The following is a 22,672-nucleotide window of genomic DNA, read 5'->3' on the forward strand; positions in this document are numbered from 1 at the left end:
TGATTTTGTTTACAAATGTGGTCACGAATTTTTTTTTTGAGATCGAGCGCCGTAGCAACGCACGGGCATTCAACTAGTTTACTATTAAATGGGAGTTGGTCGTTTGACAGTCAACGCACTTTGATGGTCGTCATTAGAAACATCATGTCCGTCCAATCGTCTCCCCTTACTTCGCGCACACCCAGTCCGTCCGATCGGGCTTGAACATCGCGCTGTGACGGAACGCTCTCATCCATCCCGTCTCTGTCATTTCTCCCTCGCCCCATCTACGTTTTTTTTCTCTCGCCTTAGGGTTCCCGTCGATGCCGCCGATTCTCCCCCTGAGTCCATCCTTCCTCTCAAATGATCCAGGCGAGTCCGAAGACGACGGCGGCACGCGAGATCTCCTAAGCGGCGAGTGCGGCCTGGTGCTCCGCATTCACCGTGGAGGCGGTGCAGGTTACGCGGTCTTTCATACTTCATCCACCACCGCCCTAGCCCCTCCTCCTCCGCCGGAACCCAACCGCCGTTCAATCCTCCTTCCATTGAAGATTACCGGAACAACCATTCTGACGCCGCCCCCGCCGGCCTGTTCGCGTTCTAGATGGGGCTCGACCACCACATTTCCCACGCCCATGGGAAGGGCTCCAAAATGGGAGAGCCATCCCTCGACGGATCTGAGCGGGGTAGGGAAGCCGTGAAGAGATTGACGGATCTGAGCGCCATCCCTCACCGTGGGTCGTGAACCTCAATGCTTCCTGAGGTCACTGCCATCTCACTCCATCTTCGACGCAATGGGCTGCACGGCGGCGCAAACTGACCGTAGGTGCGGCGTCCTCCCACAGTTTCCGCCTTGATGAGGAAATCCATTTCTTCTTCCCCTCTCATGGACCTCTGCCACCCTTTCCTGATCTGCGTTACCATGCTTTTCTACTTTGACCACAACACGCAAGCCGGGTAGGAAGGATTACAAGGAACGGCAGAGCCATCGCCTCGACTCTGTCCTGGACAGACTCGACTGGGGTGGCCACAGAGAACAACAAAGTTGGGTAAACTGAGTAGAATTACAGATAGGTTTTGTGAAATGGGAATAGAGTCAGGTGGTGTGCTTGCCCGCAGAAATAACAGCGACATTGAAGAAGAGGTCCAAGGAGAGGATCCTTAGCACACTCTGGATCCAGAGTCTCTCGAGTGGATGAACAGGTAAGCTTGTTATTGTTATGTACTCCTATTTAGAATCGCTCAATGCTGAAATATTTCTTCCCCTAACATGTTGTAAAAAAATTGGGTTATGCCATATGGATGCTGACCCACTATTGCTCTTCATATTATTGTAGTTTTTACTGAATTGTTTTATGGAACTATGTGTAGACTCCAGACTGACATTGTCACTGTATCCTGCCGTTTAGAGAAATCAATCTATTGCTGAACGCAGAACAGAAAATGTGGTGGATCTTGAAATTAGTGCTACATTTGACTTCATTTAGCGATGCAGCAATTTGATGGAAACTGAATATATTTTTGTCTGGTGCAGGATGTTGTTGTGCCGAAAGAAAACATGGCAATTGCAAGGCATGCAAGCCGGGCTATGTTTCAGCAATTTGAACCAATACTATATGGGCAGGCACATACGGGAAGTGCTCGGTTTAGATTACTTATGTTTCCATACTGGAGTCAGCAGGAGGGGAATTGGAGGTTTTTGTTCCTCTGCAAAATCAGTCGGCCAGCTTGCCCCAAGAGAAGAGTTTGATCAAAACAACATCTATCTTATCAAGCACACATGGCAAGAGTAGCATACGAGGAAGAATTTGACTGCAAGGGGCGATGGTTTTCACATATGATCTGTTGTTCTTCCACACACTACAGGTGGAATTATGACCTACAAATTTCCATTTGATTTATTGTCCAAGAGGGCCATTGGTGCTAAAAGTATCATACTCATGCAGGTCATGGATCATGTTGGTATAGAAGCACATGTTTGCTCTTCTGTCGCGTATGGACATTGGAACATATACATTCATGTGCTGGAGCTTGTTTGGTCAGGAGATGCCAGCCCAAAAGTTAGAAAATCACGCAACAAAGAATTTATTTTAAAGGTAAGAATAATCATTGGAGTAATAATAATCTACAAAAGGTAGCACATTTTATGTTTCTCAGGTAGGTGGTGCATGAGAAATGGAATCATGTGGTGATTTGTCATTTTTGGTTTCTTTTTATGTATTTATTTCAGTACACACAAGTTATAAAAGGTCGCATTTATTTCAGCATTGATGCGTGAATGGTTTACTCCACTATACATATTGTGTGCAATTACCTGGGATGTTTGTTTTTCTGGTTCATTATCAATTTTTCACAGTAAAAATATACAATACATTCGTAGGACAGATACGTGTGCTAACCAAATACATATAGCTCAACAAAATTGTAATCAAATGGTGCTTGCCTGCTTATGCTAATCATCCAACACAAGTCTGTTAAATGTTCCTTCTCTGTAGAGGCTAGAAATTAAATATCAAATCCACATGCTTAATTTGAATGGTTTGTATTTATTAAAATACTCACAACTTCTCTATAATATATATTTGCATGCATTTATATCTTAGTCAGTGTGCATGATGATGTTTAATTTCTTTGCAGGACCTGGCAGCTATTTACAGATGTGTCTACCATTAACCAGTGCTCATATAAGTGATGTGTTTGTTTGTATTCCCAGGTACACACCGGCGTAGAGACCCGCCTTCCTGCACTAGGAACTCTCCATATCGCCAGCTTGGCTGCACTAGGGACTTGCAGTCATCGACACCTGTCTGCCGAGACTTACTACGTACCGACCACGACGCATGCCGCTAATAACGTTTGTCTTGCAGCTGACCCCGACGCACCCTTAGACCAGTAGGTTGTCGCCACCGCATTGTTTTTCTCCACCAGGAGGTCATCTCTCAAAGGTAGAAAGGCCCATATGCGAATGTGGCTGCCCATACCAATCATCTCCCATGGGGCCTCTCTCTCACTTTCTCTCATCGAATCCATTCTCTCATATTGCAGGTTAATTCCGTGCCGGTTTAGGAAATCTGCAGCAATCAAACCATTTACCGTGTGGTATGATTTTTTGTGCAATGAATTTTTTTTCACTAGATGCACACGAGTTGAAGCATGGTATCTGAAGTTTTTCCCTATCCGTACCACATTATTTTGCATTGTCGACGTTCTGTACTCCGAACTTCATACAAAAGGTAAGCATCTACAAGATGGTTTACCCTGCTAAGGCATTTTATTTCTACAGATTACACTAAAGCATTCAAGATCTTTAGTCATGTATATTGGTCACCCATTGTTTGTGCTTCTAGAAAAATGCATGAGCATTTCAATGGAACTTATCATGGTCATGGTGCAGCACCCTAGATTAGGGAGGAGACCCGGCGTGGCAGGGATTATATTAACTGCCACGCCGCCAATGTTGTTCCCTGTGATCCTCAACCTCCCTCCCAGCAATGCTGACACGGAGTTCTTCCTGGTCCCGGTGTCCTTCAGGTAACAACAAAAGGGTTCTCTTGTTCAGCTTGAACTTATGTGCATCCTATTTATTCAAGTTTTTATTCCTTTGTGTTTTCTGTGGCAGACAATCTGGTTTAGGATGGATTGATGGATGTCTACATCAAATGTAGGAAAGTTGGAAAGAACTTCAGTACACCAATATGCAATTTCTGGTGTACATTCTTTAAAAATCTGCATTTTTTTCAATTGAACTGAACCTAATTGTGTTTCTTGGTCATCTAAAAGGAAGCTTACTTAAATTTTGTTCTCCAGTCCCTATTACAACAAAATGTCTGAAATGTGTAGACAAATTATAGTTTCTGATTATAGTTTCTATCAAAATTGCATGCGAAGTAATATCGAATAAGTTGTTTGATATGGTAAAGGTTAGAAACAACAATTAATTCACCCAAAGGACCAACCAGATCGTGCATAGAGCTGCAATTTAAGTTTCTCTTTCCTTTTATTTTTCTCTTCGGGGAAGCAAGTTCGATCAGGTTTGTGATGCAACAACTGTAGTCATGCACTACCAATCATATGAGTGGACGACCATGCCCAGTTAAGGCAGTGAGGAGACTCGTGAAAAAAAGGACGACGGGAAACATGCCCATCCAATTATAGTATGTGCTCGAGTTGTGCTTGTTACTTGCGTCGAGTCCATAAGTATGATGTGCTTGCTCCTAGAGGACCGCGTATGTACACATTATAGGGCTGCAACATTGTACCGTGACAAGACAGTGATGTCTCCGATTAAAAAAGTCATGATGTTTATATGCAATGATGAAGGGCAAAGGCAATAAAGTGTAAACATTTTTAGAAGATATAAATTAAGCGGACGTCAATAAGCCGTAGCAACGCACGGGCATTCCACTAGTACTTTTAATGTATGAATTATGCACATGTATGTTTGTGTGTTAACTAGACCAAACCTTTTTTTTTTTCAGGTTATCGATGCTTACATTGGAGATTTGTCTCGTCGTGTTGGGGATGATCGGTACTTATGTGCAGCGTGGAGGTCATCATTCCTGCTAGAAGCACATCGCAAGGGCCACAAAATAAAAAAAAATAATAAGAACAATGATCACCTAGCTGTAAGAACTGGAACCATTCAACGAGTTATCGACGAATATTTTAGGCGGGAGAAGGTAAAGTATTCCATCAATATGACAAAATTTAGTAGTAATACTAATTTACATTGCATGTACTCACAATTTTTCCTGTGACACAGGCATATTTTCCAGTTAACATATCGAACAATCACTGGACTACCGTGATCATGCACACACCCAAGCAAGAATTCCAAGTTCTTGACTCATTATTTCCATTAAGTGTGACCATAGACACTGTCAGGGCTCTGGTACTGTTTCTTCTACTACATAGTGTCTTCAAATTGCATGCGTACAGAAACATCTAATTATCTATATTTGTATAGAGACAACAAATTTCTGCTGACATCCAAGAGTACAACAAATCTACATCTGGATTTTTCCCTGATGTGATATCTTGGGATATAAAATCATACGATATGCCGCAGCAAAAAGATGGGTCAGTACATGCAAACTACAACTAAATTCTTATTACGCTACTATTGCATGTACTAACTCAATGAACCGAATTAATTGTGCAGCAATTCATGTGGCTTATTTGTTCTTCAATGCATGGAACATTGGGATGGAGATAAATGGAATAAAGAAATATCACAGTGCTCGATATTCTACATGCTGACCAAACACCTTTGTTCCGTGGTACATAAAATGAATAACCGATGCCTATTGTTTGCAGGGAGATGATAAACGGATCAAGGAACCTCATTAACGCACAGATAGTTCTAGCAACTTCAAATCTGTTAGAGACGGTGAAATCGAAGGTTGTCCGGATCTCCAAGAGATTTACTAAGTAGATAAAGCTGCAGTGATCATAGGTTGGGTTTTAGTCCCGTAGAAGGTTTCCCAGCTTGTGTCAATCTCGGCTTCTGTGAATCTATATGTATGACATTTAAATACGGTTGGCAAGTACTGTGATTGTGTGATTTTAAGTATTCATCTATATATTAAGCTACTACTGTGATTGATCTACTAGTGTGATTGATCTATATATTAAGCTACTAGTGTTACACAAAAAAGTTTGTTATCGAAATTTCAACAGCACTTACATGACAATTATGCATCAACCATAGTAGCATGGACAAACCATCTGTAATGCATCCTGGCCTTGCGCCCCAGTACAAAAAGCCACCACAATTGTGGCTACGGTTTCAAAAAACCACCATCTTTCATATTTTTGACACACTAGCTATTGTAATGTACATACTGCTACATATTCAATCCAATATAACACATTGGCAAACAATGTAGCTACTAAACCATGCATTTCATAAGGAGTAACCAACACAACAGTTATTTCATAGAACAACACTTAGTACTTGGTCCACACAGTAGATCTGTCCACACAGTGATACAACATATACATAGTACTTGGTTCAGTTACACAAATATCAGAGATAGAACATTTATTACATCAACATACTGGCATGCTTCACTCCCAACTTGCACAAATCTCTTGTATGGCCTTCATCTTCTTCAGGTTTCTATCTCTAATATTGAAGAGATCTGCAACGTAATACTCCAGCTTCTTCTTCTCTTCCTTTAGAGTGGCAATCTGCAGCTCTGCCTTCTCCTTCATAACCTTCTCAAGTTCAGCAGCAGATTTTGGAACCATTGCTTCTTGATCACTACTCAGGTTACCAAGTTGTTTATGCAGTTCAAGGTTTTTCTTTTCCAACTCCCTCTTCTCAAGCACTAGCCGGTAATTGGCAGTAGCATACTCTACATTACCGGAGATTCGGTTTCCTTTTCCTCCTCAAATGAATGCCACAACTCGGAGCAATGCATGTTTCGGAGATTGTGGCCACTCGTGATCCACCCAAAATACTTGTCTCACAAATATTTTCCCGAAAATTATTTTTATTCCAAAATTTAGTACAAGTGTTCATGAAACAATGTGGCTCAAAAATATGGTGCTAAATATGACACAAGGTTTTCTATTGCTACATCCATCCACAACACAAGAACTGTCACAACATTTTCTAAATGCACAAGGATTTGTAAATGCACAAGATATTGAAGAGATGTTCCTACCTTGCATCCACAGCCCAAGAACCTCCGGCCCGTGTTCGTCCCCTCGAATGCCACATACTTGTGGCACGGCAAGTGATGGTGGCAGCGCTCCGGCCCAACATGAACACCGGCGTAATCCGGGTCATACATGGTCTCTCGGGACCTAAATCACAAGATAAAATGCAACCAATTCGAATACAACAGAGTAAATCAACTAATTCCCAAATTTTACCAAACCCTAACCCTAGCTCAACACGTACCCGAGACGTTGGGCTCAGATCGGCTCCATGTGCGAACTCAGAGAGCAGACTGTCTTGGCTGCTGCTCTCACCGTCGTTCCACGACGGCATGGCGGCGGCGGACGTGCGACGGCGGCGGACGGGAGAAGGGGAGAAAAGAACAGAATGACCCAACGCACGGGCCGGCCGGGTCGTTTTGACCTATCTCCGTTGCCACGTCAGCTTGACTATGGACCCCACCTGTCAGTTTGATGCTTAACCCGCTAAACCGAGCTCATTTCGCGAAGTGGTGGGTATCTGTCACGCTGTTAGATCAAACTGTTGGTTTTCTGTCAAAAATATGAAAGGCGGTGCTTTTTTGAAACACTAGCCGCAATTGTCGTGGGTTTTTGTAATTATCTCCTTTAAAACCCATGCCACCATTCCAACTCCACCTTCATATAACAGATCTTTAAATAACATAACTTTAAAACCATGGTCTGCCAACAATTTGTATGCATCAAAATTGTGAAATATCATCAGCATCAATTAATGTAGTAATAGCACCATCAAAATATCAGTATCATCAAAAAATTTCAAATACAACACATAATGAGCAATGACTACAGCTTCATATAGCCAATGACTACATAAAACATATCGGCATGCCAACTGAATCTTCATAATGTCGTGCCAAGTTCGTCCTTCAAAATAATTCATTCATCATCCTGACCTCCTAACATATGCGCAACATGCCTGCAATTAACAATACAGATGATAAAGTAAATAACTAAAGTTTAAAATGATGCATAAATAATTGATCGCCAGGAAAAATTTATACTCACCTAGGATTCAGGTCACACTTCAAGCTACGTTTGGTGTGTCCAGCCTTTTTGCATCTGGTACATCGAATCCCCCTACCCCCGCTCGTCATACGATAATGGCCTTCCATTCATTGTCACGGGTCCTTGTCCATCATCTCTACGCTTTCGTTTCTTAGGCGCACCTCGAGCAGCAACTTGAGCAGGGTCACCCAATTCATTTACATTAGTATTCAGCGAGTTTGTGGGACGGTTGGGTACATTATCATACTCCATCTTGTTTGAAATAATGTCAGCATAAAATGCCTTGGTCCGATCGAACAACAGTGGATCTTTGTATGCAACTTGCAATGCTTCAGCTTGTAACACATTCAACTCCGTAAATCTTTGTCGCTCCTCCGCTACGGGAAAACCCCAATCATGTAGATCGCTCGTGCGCCTCGCTGGCAAGCCACCCCTAGCTTGTTTAGAGAATCGCGGAAGAACTAAACAACCCGGTATTTCATCCAAATCCAGCACATCAAGTACATGCAGAATATGCTTGCAAGGAAGTCCCCTCCGGATCATCCTTCGACAACCTGCACTCTACTAATTTATCCGTGTTGGCCGGTTTATAGTCAACATAAAACTTTGCATGCTTTCTCTTTTTCCAAGCAACAACAAACCGCATCTCACCTTCCGTTCCCTTATACCGATCTATAACCTCAATGCCTTCTATTTTATATATCTCTTGCTGCAATATATAAAAGTTTGCCGGAGTGAATACCTTTGCAGCAGCTCTCTCAATTCTCCTCAAATTGGTTACCGGTACAGTGATGTCCGTGAACTGATGCAGCCATCTTTTGCCTCCGTCTCTCTAATGCGCACTATAGCATTCTCGTAGTGCAAAATCAAATCCACTAGTGTCATACCGTAGTCTAGGTGTAGGTGAAGACATGAGTTAAGACTTTCACTTCGCTGATTGCTTTTCATACCAAGCCGAACCCTCGGATAGGTACGCCGCTGCCCATAATCTCCTCTTCTTGTACATTCTTTTCAGCCACGTCCGTGTTTTCTCTCGTCTGCCATTTCCGGATAAAAGCGTGCCATCTTTCCTCGAATATATCCGGTGTGGTCGTGTAATACAACAGAGCCCGAAACTCACTCAACGACTTGAAACTTAGGTGCCGAGCCATGTTCTTTTCAATGTGCCATGAACAAATACGGTGCGACCGCTCCGAAACACACTTCGAATAGCTCTAATCATCGCACTATCGGCATCGGTGATTATTGACTTGGGTTTCTGCTGCAACATAGCTTTCAAAAAAGTCTTCGGTAACCATACATACGTGCTTTCCTTCTCATCCGATAAGATGGCACACGCAAAACCTGTCGTCCTCCGATGATTGTTAATTCCAACAAACGGAACAAATGGCATACCATATCGGTTCATCTTATATGTACTATCGAACACAAGTACGTCTCCATAATCATTGTAATCCTGCCGGACCGAGCATCACACTGTAACAAGCTTTTCAAACGACCTTTACTATCAACGTCGTACTCAAAACAAAATCAGCAAACTTCTTCCTCCGGTTCTCCATCATGGCAATGGCTGAGCTAGCATCACCACCTGCAAGTAACTTTCTCTTCTCCCTGCAGCACATGTTGTACAAGTCCTTCCCCGTAAACCCAACAGAGTGGTGTACCGACCATACTTGCCGAGGAAGGTATCCATGATCACATGCTTCCTAACCCCACTGCTGCCAATGCTAATATCTCCGCTTTCCGGAAATCTTTTATCCTCCTATGTGACCATAAAAATGGGCTCTCGCTCGGTTCTCGCACACTTATGACCGTGCTTGTAAACAAATTTTGCAACTCGCCAAACCCCCGAACCTCTATCAAGCTTCACATCCAACTCCGCTTTACAATTGCAACGTGACAAAGGTCTCAACCTACGAGTGCGGTTGTCCATAGTCGAAACTTGTCGTTACGTTTTCCTTCCCGAGAACACACAAACCGCCTTCTCGCGAACTATTTTGTTAGCACCCTTAGTCTCTTTGAACTTGAACTTTCTTACACCGAATCCCTCTTGTCGAGCATATCCATTATAAAAAGTATAAGCAGCTGCCTCGGACACAAAGGTCTTCTCCATTACTTCCCGATAAAACTTTCTCTTATCTTCCGTATCACTCTCATCTTCATCCTCTCGATCCATTCTTTTTCTTACCAACTGATTTCACCTGCATGCACAATTGGATAACATTTAAAACAATTTTTTAACGCCATGGCCGCGAGTCATACAACGAATAAATTCATAAATCTTACATGTCTTCTTCTAACAGGTTCTTCTATAGTCTCCAAGTCTGAATCACCGTAATAGTCGTAAGAAGAATTATCGCCAACTAAGACCTGACCAAACAAGAAATATTAACGGCCATGTCACGACTATATAAAATGCATTGTTGAGTTATTAAATATAAATTAAACATACATATCACCTAATAAAATTAAAATGCATACCTCATCAACAAAACCACAAGTCCAATCTCTCGTCATCGCTTGCCTCCTCCGAACATCACTCGAATCTAATTCATTTTAAACCATGTCAACATCAATTCACATTATCGGACATTCCATATTTTTATGCAATCACACAATTATTACTACAAACTCACATTATCAGTGTCAACATCTTCTTCTTGCTCTACATTATCATCTTCTACATCAACACCATCTGCATCCATCTATTAGCAAAAATAAGCACAATCAGTATTTAATTACTTACATGCAAGTACTAAATAAAACTACTACTTCCGTTTCACTCACACTTTCGTCGACATCATCGTCTCCAGAAGTTTGTTCATCTTCAGGAGGTGCATTATCGTTGGCAGACGAAATATTGAATTCCTCTTCATCTGTATTTCCGCTTTCGTGCTCCATTGAACTTGCACTCAAATCTGAAACGTCCATCGCCTGTTCAAAGTAACAACCAAAATAAGTACATCTCAAAAAAGGAGCTCGAAACCCAAACCCTAACATCAACCAAATCATGAACATGCAATTACTTTACCTACCACGAACCAACAATGATCCGCCAAACCCTAACGCCGCCTGTAGCAGCAGGAACAACCCGCGTGCGATCCTTGCCCAGCCTCCTCGTCGCCGGATCCACCTCCCGCCTCCACGTCCGACCTTGCACAGCCTCCTCGTCGCAGGATCCGCTTCCCGCCTCCACGTCCGACCTTGCCCCGTACTCCTCGTCGCCGGATCCGCCTCCCGCCTCCACGTCCGACCTTGCCCGGACTCCTCGTCGCAAGTGCGCTACGCCTTGCCGCCCCAACGTCGTCCTCCCCGCCGTCTCCCTCCCGATGGATAGAACCTTCCAAACCCTAACGAGGATGAGCTATGGCGCACACGAACGAAACCGCTACGCCTTGCCGTTCCCAACGTCGTCGTCCCTGCCGTCTCCCTCCCGATAGAACCTTTCAAACCCTAAGGAGAACCAGCAATGGCGCACACGCAAGGATTCAAATATTTTCCCCGTAACCGCCGCCTATCGCCGGCATCAACTCCACCTGATCGACGTAATTTTCGGGTCCAACTCCGATTCTAATGACGCGGGGCCGGCGGAAACCGTCTTCACCTAAGATACGTACAATATCTACGTGGCATCCGATCATCTATGTGGAAAATGACGTGGAGTATAATTATACGCAACTAATACGGCCCCACCGTCTCGAACGGGTATCCCACCTGAACGTCGTTCACCAGGGGGGACACCGGAGCACACCCCTGGTTTAGGGTTGAACCAAAATAGCCTGTGCTAGTTCTCTGTCGATTCCAACCCAGCGATAAAAATGGATGCCAAAATCCTTTGTGCATGCATCGATTGCGGTTGGAGGTCGTCAGGAGCCGGGGGAGACCCTCTTAATTTCGTTGTAAAGTAAACAAATAAACGAGGGTGAATCAAAACTGAGATCCCGGGCATATTCATGTCGTCGGGAGCTTGACCGACAAGCAACTCGTGTGCGACCCCGTCCGGCTCGAAACACCTCCGCCACCCCTAGTGATGGCGGCGAGCTGGTCATCATCGGTTTCGTCCTGAAAGCTGCGGCGTCGATTCGATGGCGCACGCGGCCGGGACGCAGATTTGTAGTATTCCAAGTAGCGGTGCAGGTGAGACTAGAGCGTATACCTCACACATCAGCCATCCACATCTTTACTACTGGATGGCGAAGCTGGATTAGAATAAACTTTTTTTTCCACGAAAACAAAAGATTTGTGTTTGGATGCATTGATAGATAAAAAAGTTCAAATATGTACATGTCCCCTAAAAGAGGGACAAACACACCCCGCGCTACAACTCGATCCAAGAAAAGAGATCCTATTTTAGGGGAGTAGATGGCGAACATCCCGGGCTCCCGCGTCCGCCAACTACCACGCCTCAGTGCTGATGTCTTTGAACAAGAAGGCATCAAAGGCTGTGCGTTGTCGAAGATCACAATGTTCTTTCAGATCCACCATGCCGTGAGCATGATAATCGACGAGATACCCTTGCACAGCTGGCGAGGGGTAGTCCGCACCACCAGCGACCACCACTCCGGATGGCGACACCGGATTAGAATAAACTTAAGAAGGGTTTATCTGTGTAAGTAATAGCTTTGTAGAGAGAGAGAGAGAGAGTTAGCTTGGAGATTGCGAAGTGCGAACCGCTACAAGTTTAGATACTCTTGCCTCCACGGAAGTTATACTTACCCTTTCTTGATTGGAAGCTATTAAGAACCAGAAGCTTGGAAGGCTACTTCTTCGGTACATGTAGCACGCACGCCATAAAAACAGCAATACTGCACGACAGAGAATTTTCTAGAAATAAATTATCTGTTTGATGTAGATTGGTTGCAGCCAAATAGGCACACCAATATAGCCTAAGTTTCTGAAATCTCAAGGCCCATCTATAATGGCAGCTTGTGGATAGAGAATGTATCTAGTGCTACAACCTATATGGGTGCTACTAGTTACCAAGAAGATCTGGACCGTTTATTGTGGTTTAACGGACAGGATCAAAACAGAAGTCCCGGACTTGCTCCCACCATGGCACATGTGCCAATATGCCCTTGTAAGTTTTCATATTCTGGAACCTGATCCTTTTACCTCTGTCGGTCTCTCTCAAAGCTCTTCCCTGACTCTGAACACAACAACAACAGTGCATGGTACTTGACAGAAATAAGACACCTTTATCTGCTTGAACTAGTTTCAAATTCAATAGATATTTAGATTTTAAGTTAGCATATTTCTTAACTACAGTTTGACATTCTCGTGTGTAATTAGTCTTTGACAAATGTTTTTGCCCCAATGTAGATGTGGATGGTCAGTCCGAAACACAATGCCTCTGCAGGAAAATCATTTGCACAAATTAACGAAACAGTATATATGAATCGTCCAGAAATCCATATGAGCAAAGAGATCGTGAATATAAGCTGAAAATAAACTCGTCAATGAAGGCTCAGCTCCAACAGGATTTGTGGCACTCGCTGAGGAATCGCACGTCGCTGAAAGTCTTCAGCACGTCCGTTCCACCTGCCCTCGTGAAGGGAGCCACCGGCGATGCGAGATCTGCAAGTGGGCGGTACAGAACAGAGCGGAGGCCGTGGTGCCGACGGGAGGAGGCGGCCGGTACATCTCTGCATCTGCAGGTCCCAGCAGCAGTTGCAGCTCCGGCAGAGGATGCCAGGGACGGTCCAGCTCCGTGCGGCGGAGGACGCGAGCGAACTCGTGAGGTTGAGCGCGAGCTGCATCCCTCTCCGTGACCCTAGATGCGATTTGGGTATGGTTTGAACCTTACGAGCAGTGAGACAGACAATGGAACTATGGACCATTTGCTGAAAATTTGGAAAACATTATGGACTAATATGCATATGTTCCATGGAGGGCTAGGTATCTCACGTCAGGTTCGATCTTGTCCCTTTAATCACATCGGACGTCCTAGATCAGTCGGGAAATTGGTACCACGCATAGACCCAGTAGTACTAGATACTTTCTCCTTGTGGATAGTGGTATATATGGTGAGCTTTTCTCCTCCTACTAACTGAGTGAGAAAAGAAGAAGTTTACACGCTTTGCCCCTTCTGGCCTCCTCTGCCATCTCGCATGTCCTGTTTCGTGAATCGGGTTTAAGTTCGAAACATTATGGAAGACTATCTTGCACCGAATGAGTGTGTACGTATCAACAAGCGAGTGCATGCTTGACACGATATAGTTGATCAGTCTTCACTCACTCTCTATCTATCTATCTCTCTCACTCTCGACGGACGAGAAAAAAAGACGGGCTCTCCACTCCTGACCTAGCCGCCGCCTCCTCCTCTCCCGCCCCCCTCCCGGGCGGCGGTGGAGGATCTGCTCGCCCCGCTCCGAGCAGCCGCCCCAGGACCGTCGCACCTCAGCCGTCGCTGCTGCCGGCCTCGGCCCCGGCCGCGGCCCTGGCCTTGGCCCCGGCCCCGGCCACGGCGGCGGCGCCCCTTCCGTCGAATGACGAGGGGGAGGAGAGGGTTTCCACGGTGGCATTCCATGGGAGGTGATGAAGCGCCGGTGGAGGAAGCCGGGCGGCGCGGCTACTTGGTCGGTGGCCTGATGCTCTCCGTTGGTAGCCATGGAGGATACGGTGGAGCGGTGGCAGCCTCCGCCCCCGGTGACGGTTCAACGGTGCTACGCATGATCTGCGCTGCCGTCCACTTCCCTGGTGATCCGGCAGGAGGGACTGGCGGCGTGGGGGTTGCTGGTCTTGCTTTGTTTTTGGTGGCGGTCCTCGGGTTTCTCGCAAGCAAAGATGAAGATCTACGAGAGGTCAGTTTGCCTTGATCTGGCTGGAGAGATGAGTTCCGGAAAGCTCCGCCGATGAATGGAACAGTGCATCTTTTGCCTGAAGTTTGCTCGATCGGGTGATATTCGGTCGTGCGCACCCATGTTTTTATTCCGACCGTTTGGTTTCGGAGGGAGCGGCGTGAAGGTCTATTCTATGTTGACATAGGTGACTTTTTGGTCCATGGTGAAGTCAGAAGAAGGAATATATCATGAAGGCCGGATTGGTGGACTGGCTAAAGGAGGTTCGAGTCTCCGTGATGCCGATGGATTTGCTTGGCGTTTCGGGCTCCGCAACGCGTGGTATGCATGTGGGGGCGGCAGCACGAGTGAAGTTCGGAGTCTTACATCTCGGGTGAAAACCCAAGGTCCGGCCTTAATCGGTTGTGCCTCCAATGACCTTGTTGGAGGCATTGTTTTGAGAGTGGGGACTATCTTCATTGTGAAAACCTAAGACCTTTGGTCGGGCGACGACGGTGCCTGGTGCACTATTCTCTTTTTGGAGGCGTCGCTTTTGGAGAGTCTCGTATTTCGGTATTGTCACGGTGGTGGTTGTATTGTTGTTGCTCGCTAGGTCTGGAATGCTGTAGCGGGACTTTTATTTTTTAGTTTTCTTTACTCTTTTTTGGCTGCGCACATCCATACTACCACTAGGGTGGGGCGTTGTAGCAGAGGCTGGGTGTAATTGGTATCTTTTGATATTAATATATTCCCTTTATCTAAAAAATCTATCTCTCTCTCTCACCGTGAGTTTCTCTTGATGCACCACCTTCTAGTCTTCCCCACCCATCGGATGCGTGCACGACCGCCCAGGAGAGAAGACCTACGAAATCAGTCCCGTTGAGATCTTGCATTGAGAGATGGGCGATAAGATTTTTGAAAAACGTCTTAGCATGACTTCTTGTTGTGGTTCGAGCGTATCATCGCCGGTCGATCTCGTCCCCCTGCCTTTTGCTTTTATACTCATGTATATGACCTATAATAATGGATCGAGGGTGAAAGTATTTTTAAAAGTGAGCTACTTGCATGCTTTATTTTTGATTCACAAAATTTATTAGGATGGCGCATGCCCCCGGTCGATGAAGATTTGAGGAATTATCGATGAATAAATTTGCATGCAATAACCTTGTTGCTTATATTTATATATGAACGGTGTGTTGGCATATGAAGCATATGCTCCCTTTATTTTAAAATGCACCTTTGATATATTTTGAAATATTAAAATATTAAAACAAAAAAATTGCATGTACATTTTCACGTGCTACGCGTCCACAAAGTCGTTTTCATCAAAAAAAACAACTTTTCTTATGCCGTGTGTAAAAAGGACAAAGTTCAGTCCTAAAAATAAAACTTTTCATAAGGTAAATATTCTCCTTTTTTACCTAGATCACAAAAAAATCGTATTTGGCGAAACTTGGTGAATACATATATATATTATGGAGATGAAGATGTAGAATTTTTGTCAAATTTTTCAACACTTGGAAATATACAAGCGGCCACTCTGAACAAGGACAAAAAGAAAAGCTACACAGGCTGCCTGGTTTGGATTTAATGTGGTCGTGTGGACCTTGCAAATTCCAACCGAGCAGAGCACACTCCCCCGACTCGACGCTGAAGGCGAGATGATCCAAATGTAGTCACTTCTGGCCCGCAAAATTACAAGCGAGAAAAAGAATAAAGTTGACAACTGGGATCTTTACGTGCTCCCCGTGAGCCTAAGCACCGGTTCTAGTCCGGAACACGAGTTGCAAATGTCGTCGATTCGTTGTGCTTAACTTTGGTATGGACGAACTGCTCCGTCTCCGTCAATTGGAGCTGACAGTACAGAACGCGGACGACCAAACAGGCGAACAGCCAAGAAAGTACTGTAGTAGTAACGTACTGTAGTGTGGAGGAGCCGTCCCGTGGCGCCAACACGGACGACGTGCATGGTGCGACTCAGCCGGCCCTGTCTCGACCTGTGTGCGCGCCTGCGGACGCGTTCCGTGCGTGGGTTGGACCACTCCGCCGTCCGAATCCGTCCCCCGGTGTCCGGTTCCGCGTCGTCGTTGCCTCCGCGCGCCCGTGCGGGATTGGCAGGACGGAGATGCCGCCCGTACGTCGCGGTGGTGCTTCCTCCGACCTCCGTCCCCGGCGCGCACCTGCCTCTTTTCTATTTTCGCGGAACGTGCTCTTTTTTCGGAGAGTATCTCCGTCGAATCGGCTAACCACACGGGAATCTTCCTTTCTTCCTAACACAACACAGTCATCACTGATCCCCACTATCTGTACTGTGCGGCTCGATAATCCCGCTTGAGACCTCCACGCAGCCGTGCAAGCAACGTGCCTAGCTACTCCGTGCCTCAGCACTAGACGACGCTTGACCACTTGAATGAGCAACCTCGCCATGCATGCTGGATGATTGTCCTGTCAGTCGACGCCGCTGGCCCTGTTCGGCTCAGCCACGCATTCATTTCAGATCGGCGCGCGCGTGCCATCAATAAAACTTCAACCACCGCTCCTACAACTCATTGAAAACCTAGCTGGTCTCTGTTTGACTGCTGATTACTAGCCACGTGCGCCGTCTATTTTCATATCTGTAGCTCAGATTAGATTCCGGCGAGCTAAGTCATCCCCATCTTCCCTTTGCACGAAAGAATACCAGTATATATCGCCAAGTGTGCACGCTTCTGCGTCGAAAATCTTTCTAGGTCAGTACGTGTGGCCGACGTTGTTTCTTTCTCGTGTTTCCTGTCCGTTGCAATGGAGTAGCGCTGACTAGATCTTCTAGCCTGATCACGAGCAACACCAGAGTGAATTGATCACATGGTATATGTGGCAAGCAATCAATCAACGCTAAAAATTAATAACACTAGAGTAAATTGAAGCAAAAAAAAAAACACCTTCAAACTAATAAATCATATAACAACAAATCATCATTTCCTATTTTTTTTTTTGAAAGAACCTAGTATTATTTCTAAATGTTGACCATCTCAATCAATGAACTTAGTATCTCTATTTGGACATAAAAAATAATTCCATGTTTTGTCCTAATCAACAGGGCACAACTATCTACACTCCAGTTATATCTAGCAAGGCGGCAATTAAAGGATCATATGAGCTGACTTGAGAACGTGAATGTGCGCTAACAGATTTTTAGTTCCTTTTTTAGTTTACGGCCTGACAGCAATATATATTTTCGAGATATACAACTAAATGGACAATCCTATATGGCAACGTGCAAGCAAGAAAAAAAAAGATACTAGAAGTAAGGATGGTAAAGGCTGCAGCCTAAGGGCATCTACAACAGCCCGACGTAAACGGACCGAACATATTTATTTCTGTTCTGCGGATAAGAAATGGGTAAATTCTAACTCAGTGGGCCTACTTAAAGTGATCGGCCTGTCCACGCCGATGCATTCATGATATACTCATACACCAGTTTTAGTATATTCTAAGAAGGTCGGCAATCCACAAAATGGACCAATTTGACAAGTCGGTGTGAACCGTCACTAGTAGAAAACGAGTCTTTCGTTCGGAGCTGTCCGGAGCATTAGTCTCGGTCGTGTTTGGATCCAGGACTAATGTGAGCATCAGTCCCGGTTTGGATTAACGGTTTCCTATTTATTTATTTTTGGCCCCACCCCCCCCCCCCCCCACCCACCCCCACCCCCGTGGATCGCCTTTTTTTTAGCTTTGTTAAATACAAAAGAAAATGGTAGAAAATTCAAAAAAATAATATTAGATGTACGTACGTTAGGTGATCAAGTTATTATGAAAATTAACATTTTGAATTTTTTTTTGCAAAAAACACTGCATTTTTTTTGGTAAAATGGTAACATGTTTTGCATAATATAAAAAAATGTTTAATATATGAAAATGTATCTACTCGAAAAGTTACATCCGAACACCAGGGTTTACCATGTTAGCCTATTTTTAGATTCTCAAAATGCCAAAGGGGAGGATGAAAATTTTCAGGTTTTAGGTTTTGCAAAAAAAATTAAGAAATTATTGTTATTTATTTATTCAAGATTATTATTACATCATTACTTTTGTTTCAAGAATTATTTGGAATTTAAACAATAAATAAGTGTGACATCGTGGCCAACAAGTTAATAGGATTGATATGATACTAGTATCAATAAGCGCAGAGCACTTGGAAGCGAAATGGAAGGAACTCAGAAGTTAAGCGTGCTAGTGCCGGAGTAGTATGAGGATAGCATGCTACTGTTGGAGCAGTCTGATGATGGGTGACCGAGCGGGAAGTTTGACCACAAGTGAGCAATTTGAGATGAGATTAAGTGTAGTTAGAGACTAAACTATTTAAATAACTAAAATACTAGAAATTTTAGGAAAAAATGGAAAAAAAGGAAGTGGAAAAAATTAGAAAAAATTAAATCAAAATAACCGGTATGGACTTTAGTCCTGGTTGGTGCTACAAACCGGGACTAAAAGTCCTACGCCCCGGGCAAGCCCGCAGCCCACGTGGAGGGGCATTTAGTTTCAGTACGTACCGTAACCGGGACTAGGGGGGAGCCTTTAGTCTCGATTCTGTAATCCCAGTTGCAAAACCAGAACTAAAGACCCTTACCAATTAGGACGGAATCTCTTTTTTCTACTAGCACGTTCACCTGTCAAAGAACAAAAAGGAGAGGACGTTCTCTCTAAAGAGATTTCCATAAATAAGCATGCAGGTCGGGTCTCCAAAGAGGAAGCGATCGCTGGAATTGATCAAATGGAGGGAATGAGCAAGTCAAGTTGGCGTGGCACCTAAACTTGCTTTTAAGCCTTGATCCTTCTAACCAGCATCTACCACTACTGCAAAAGATATATAAATATCTGGCAGAAGAATGTTTCTTTGGTGGAATGATACGTGCAGCACACATGGAATTTGACTTCCTTTCTTCCTCTCTGTGCATTTACAATCAGACACCCGAAAAGGCAAGCTTGATAACGAGCGATTGTGATGAACATTAGGCTCATGGCCGCAACTTGCTCGAGATGGAACGTACTAGGTGGATTCGCATATATATATGTCCCCACACCATATTTTTTGCGGAAAGAGGGTGGAATATTAAAACTTCAATCTTACATATAGGCCCGGAAAACAAAGAATATTACAAATAAGCCCTTCCAAGCCCCGACCTCGCAGGTGACCAAGACGAGAAGGTGGCGCGCCAATGCCGCTATCTGTCAACGATCCTTGGATAGACGAGACCAACCCCTGTGTAGACGGGAAGTCAACCTTCACCGCCCCTGAAGAGGTAACGACGTGGTCCATCAGCTCACCGGTAGCACGGAGAACTGAGCCTCCCACCGATAGAGCCCCAACCTCACTGACGGTATATCTTTCCCGCCGCCCCCTTCGCTCCTTATTGCCGCCACGTGAATTTAGCTGAAGGTCGCCGCCCTGGAGATCCCCATATGTCGGTCAACATGGCTCAAGGCTGTGTAGCACATGCATCGATCGATCGCTACACTAGCTAGTGTTTAATACACCAAATTTTGATTACGTGAATTTTTGTGGTGACTCAGCGTACCACTGCATGGTGTAGTACACAAGTCGTTGACATAACACAAGTGAAACACCGTTCCACTCATATTACATCCCTCAGAGTGGTACAACGGAAACATATGCGAGTCCAAGGTATGTCTATAGAAGTGCACACGAACTGTTTACATAAGATCAACACAGCCTCCTACTTTACAGTGAGGTAAAACTTCAAATAAATCTCCAGAAGAACGACTCGTAGTCTATCTTATTGCTATCACTATCTCTAGAGATACTAGGCTTGCTATAGAATTCTAGCTACTTAGGTGCTAGGATGAGGGAAAAGTTCCCTTCTATTACTAGTCTAAGTTTCCACTCTAACTGGTGCAGAAGTTGACTCCATTGACTTCTTTGATTGAATTCTTCATCTTGTTGCAGTTGACTCCTTTGTTTTCGAGTTCCACGGTAGTTTCTCCTTCAGTGACTTGATCTAAGAAAGGGGTTCAAATAGGAGGGAATGAGTACGAGCGTACTCAGCAAGTTCATATTAGGAAATAGGTGTATCATGCACTAGCTACAGCCATAGACCAGAAAGTCATAGGCAAATGCAAGTTTTCATAAACATTTCTTCAAAAGGTTTATTTTATTCGAAAACTATGCCCGTCAGTCTTCACAGGTTGACCAGAACTTCATGAAGTTCCTTTCCTGCCGCGTTCGCAGTTCCCTTCCCGGAACAGGGAGTGACAGACACAATTTGATACACTCTGCAGAGGTGCGTTACTTTTCCCATAAGAGACCTTATTCTTGTTTCCAACCAGGCGATATCTTTCCCGTCCACACTTCCTTGGTGTGAGGCCAGGTGTAAGATCCAAGCCACACCGCCTTCTCCGCGACCTTGCATACCCACCCTTTTGTCCATCTGTACACCCTCGGTAGACATCTTCCGATCACACGGCTTTACCTCCGGTGTACTATGGACAATCCCTCATAGACGATAGAGCCTCTCATCACACACGGATGGGGATTTTAAAGGATTTCCCAACCTACTGCAGTGTTATCTCCAACACCCAGCCAGGCTCCACCAGGTCCGTTGATATGCAATAGTGAAAAGATACAACTGACATCCCCAGAGCCATTATAGATCTTATGGTCAACGCGATATGTACGGCGCTAGAATCACTGGACGGTATTGGTACTTAGTCCTAGATGAATAGTACCTTTGCAATGGAACCTCCACCAATCAATACATACCATGGTTCCATTGCCCACCACATAGTCATATTCATAATTGTAAAATAATACTTTGTTTTTCAATGCAAGAGTGATAAGTATAGTACTTTGCATATACTTTGATAAAAATAATCAAATGACATGAGCAAGCGATGAACTTGCCTTTCTTGACTGCAAGATTATGCAGGCAAAAGCTTCGATACGTGAGAACTCCAAATTCTGAAATTCCATCATTGTCCGGTAAGGACAATGTTCAAAGAACTGACAAAGATGCTATAATGCATAGTATGAGACGCAATCGTCCCGAGCGTAACCTAATCCCGATGATTTAAGATTGATGAGTTGTAAAGATTTCTTTAGGGTGTGTTGCACTTTTAGAATGGTTCTCAAACAAGGTTATTATTAGGGTTGGTGATATTAATAGCATAACAAGTAATATAAGGTATTATAATAAGCATACATATAAAGGAATAGTGATTGCATAAGAAATCAAGAATAGTTGTCCATTTTAAGTTCTACAGGACATGGTTGATGATTACTTATATTGTACTTCAAAAGAATAACTTTTGAAGAACAGGTTAAATAAGAACAAGAATTACAATAAATAGAAGCTATGGAATTCTAGGGTTAACTATTGGATTCATTTAATTTCACTAATAGGAACTAGTTGGTTCTTAACTTGGAATGGATTTCTATATAGCAAGTATTGGTAGGTTTATTGCTATGGTTTCTTCTAAGCATCATATCAAAGGATGGTTATCAAGATGGTTCTATAAGTTAGCTATTAGGGTTTACTATGGTTTCTCATTTGCTTCACTAAGTAACCTCTAATGGCTTCTAAACTAGATGGTTTATTATTTCTTAAATAGGGTTTAGTTGGACAGGAGCATGTGTTGTGAATTGCTACACAAGGTTGATACTAGGGTTCATCATTATGGTTCTACTAGGGTTTGATGGTTGATACGTCTCAAACGTATCTATAATTTCTTATGTTCCATGCTACTTTTATGATGATACTCACATGTTTTATACACACTTTATGTCATTATTATGCATTTTCCGGCACTAACCTATTGACGAGATGCCGAAGAGCCAGTCGCTGTTTTCTGCTGTTTTTGGTTTCAGAAATCCTACAAAGGAAATATTCTCGGAATTGGACGAAATCAACGCCCAGGGTCTTATTTTTCCACGAAGCTTTCAGAAGACCGAAGGGATTACGAAGTGGGGCGACGAGGCGCCGACACCACAGGGCCGCGCGGCCAAGGGTGGGCCCGCACCGCCCTATGGTGTGGGGCCCTCGTGCCTCCACCGACACTGCCCTTCCGCCTACTTAAAGCCTTCGTCGCGAAAACCCCAGTACCGAGAGCCACGATACGGAAAACCTTCCAGAGACACCGTCGCCGCCAATCCCATCTCGGGGGATTCAGGAGATCGCCTCCGGCACCCTGTCGGAGAGGGGAATCAT

At 44.3% G+C, this 22,672-nt stretch overlaps 1 protein-coding gene and 1 long non-coding RNA gene across 2 annotated transcripts; one reads left to right on the forward strand and one right to left on the reverse strand.

Annotated features, from left to right (window-relative positions):
- The first annotated feature begins 583 nt into the window (after window positions 1–583).
- On the forward strand, window positions 584–5,527 carry LOC124647623. The gene is made up of 12 exons (XM_047187536.1): window positions 584–1,182; window positions 1,514–1,845; window positions 1,926–2,075; window positions 2,693–2,871; window positions 3,025–3,212; window positions 3,327–3,510; window positions 3,998–4,010; window positions 4,458–4,658; window positions 4,742–4,870; window positions 4,946–5,058; window positions 5,141–5,215; window positions 5,296–5,527. Exons 2-12 carry the CDS (start codon window positions 1,804–1,806, stop codon window positions 5,411–5,413), a joined length of 1,392 nt encoding a protein of 463 aa, XP_047043492.1. The 5' UTR covers window positions 584–1,182; window positions 1,514–1,803; the 3' UTR covers window positions 5,414–5,527.
- A 4,335-nt stretch (window positions 5,528–9,862) lies between these two features.
- Window positions 9,863–10,191, reverse strand: LOC124708564. Its single transcript, XR_007005200.1, has 3 exons — window positions 10,174–10,191; window positions 9,979–10,062; window positions 9,863–9,893 (listed from the first exon to the last, which is right to left on the reverse strand). It is a non-coding gene; the product is annotated as an uncharacterized LOC124708564 (long non-coding RNA).
- Between the last annotated feature and the right edge of the window lie 12,481 nt (window positions 10,192–22,672).

This window comes from Lolium rigidum, chromosome 4 (assembly GCF_022539505.1).
Source record: "Lolium rigidum isolate FL_2022 chromosome 4, APGP_CSIRO_Lrig_0.1, whole genome shotgun sequence".
In the NCBI taxonomy this organism is placed as follows: Eukaryota; Viridiplantae; Streptophyta; class Magnoliopsida; order Poales; family Poaceae; genus Lolium; species Lolium rigidum.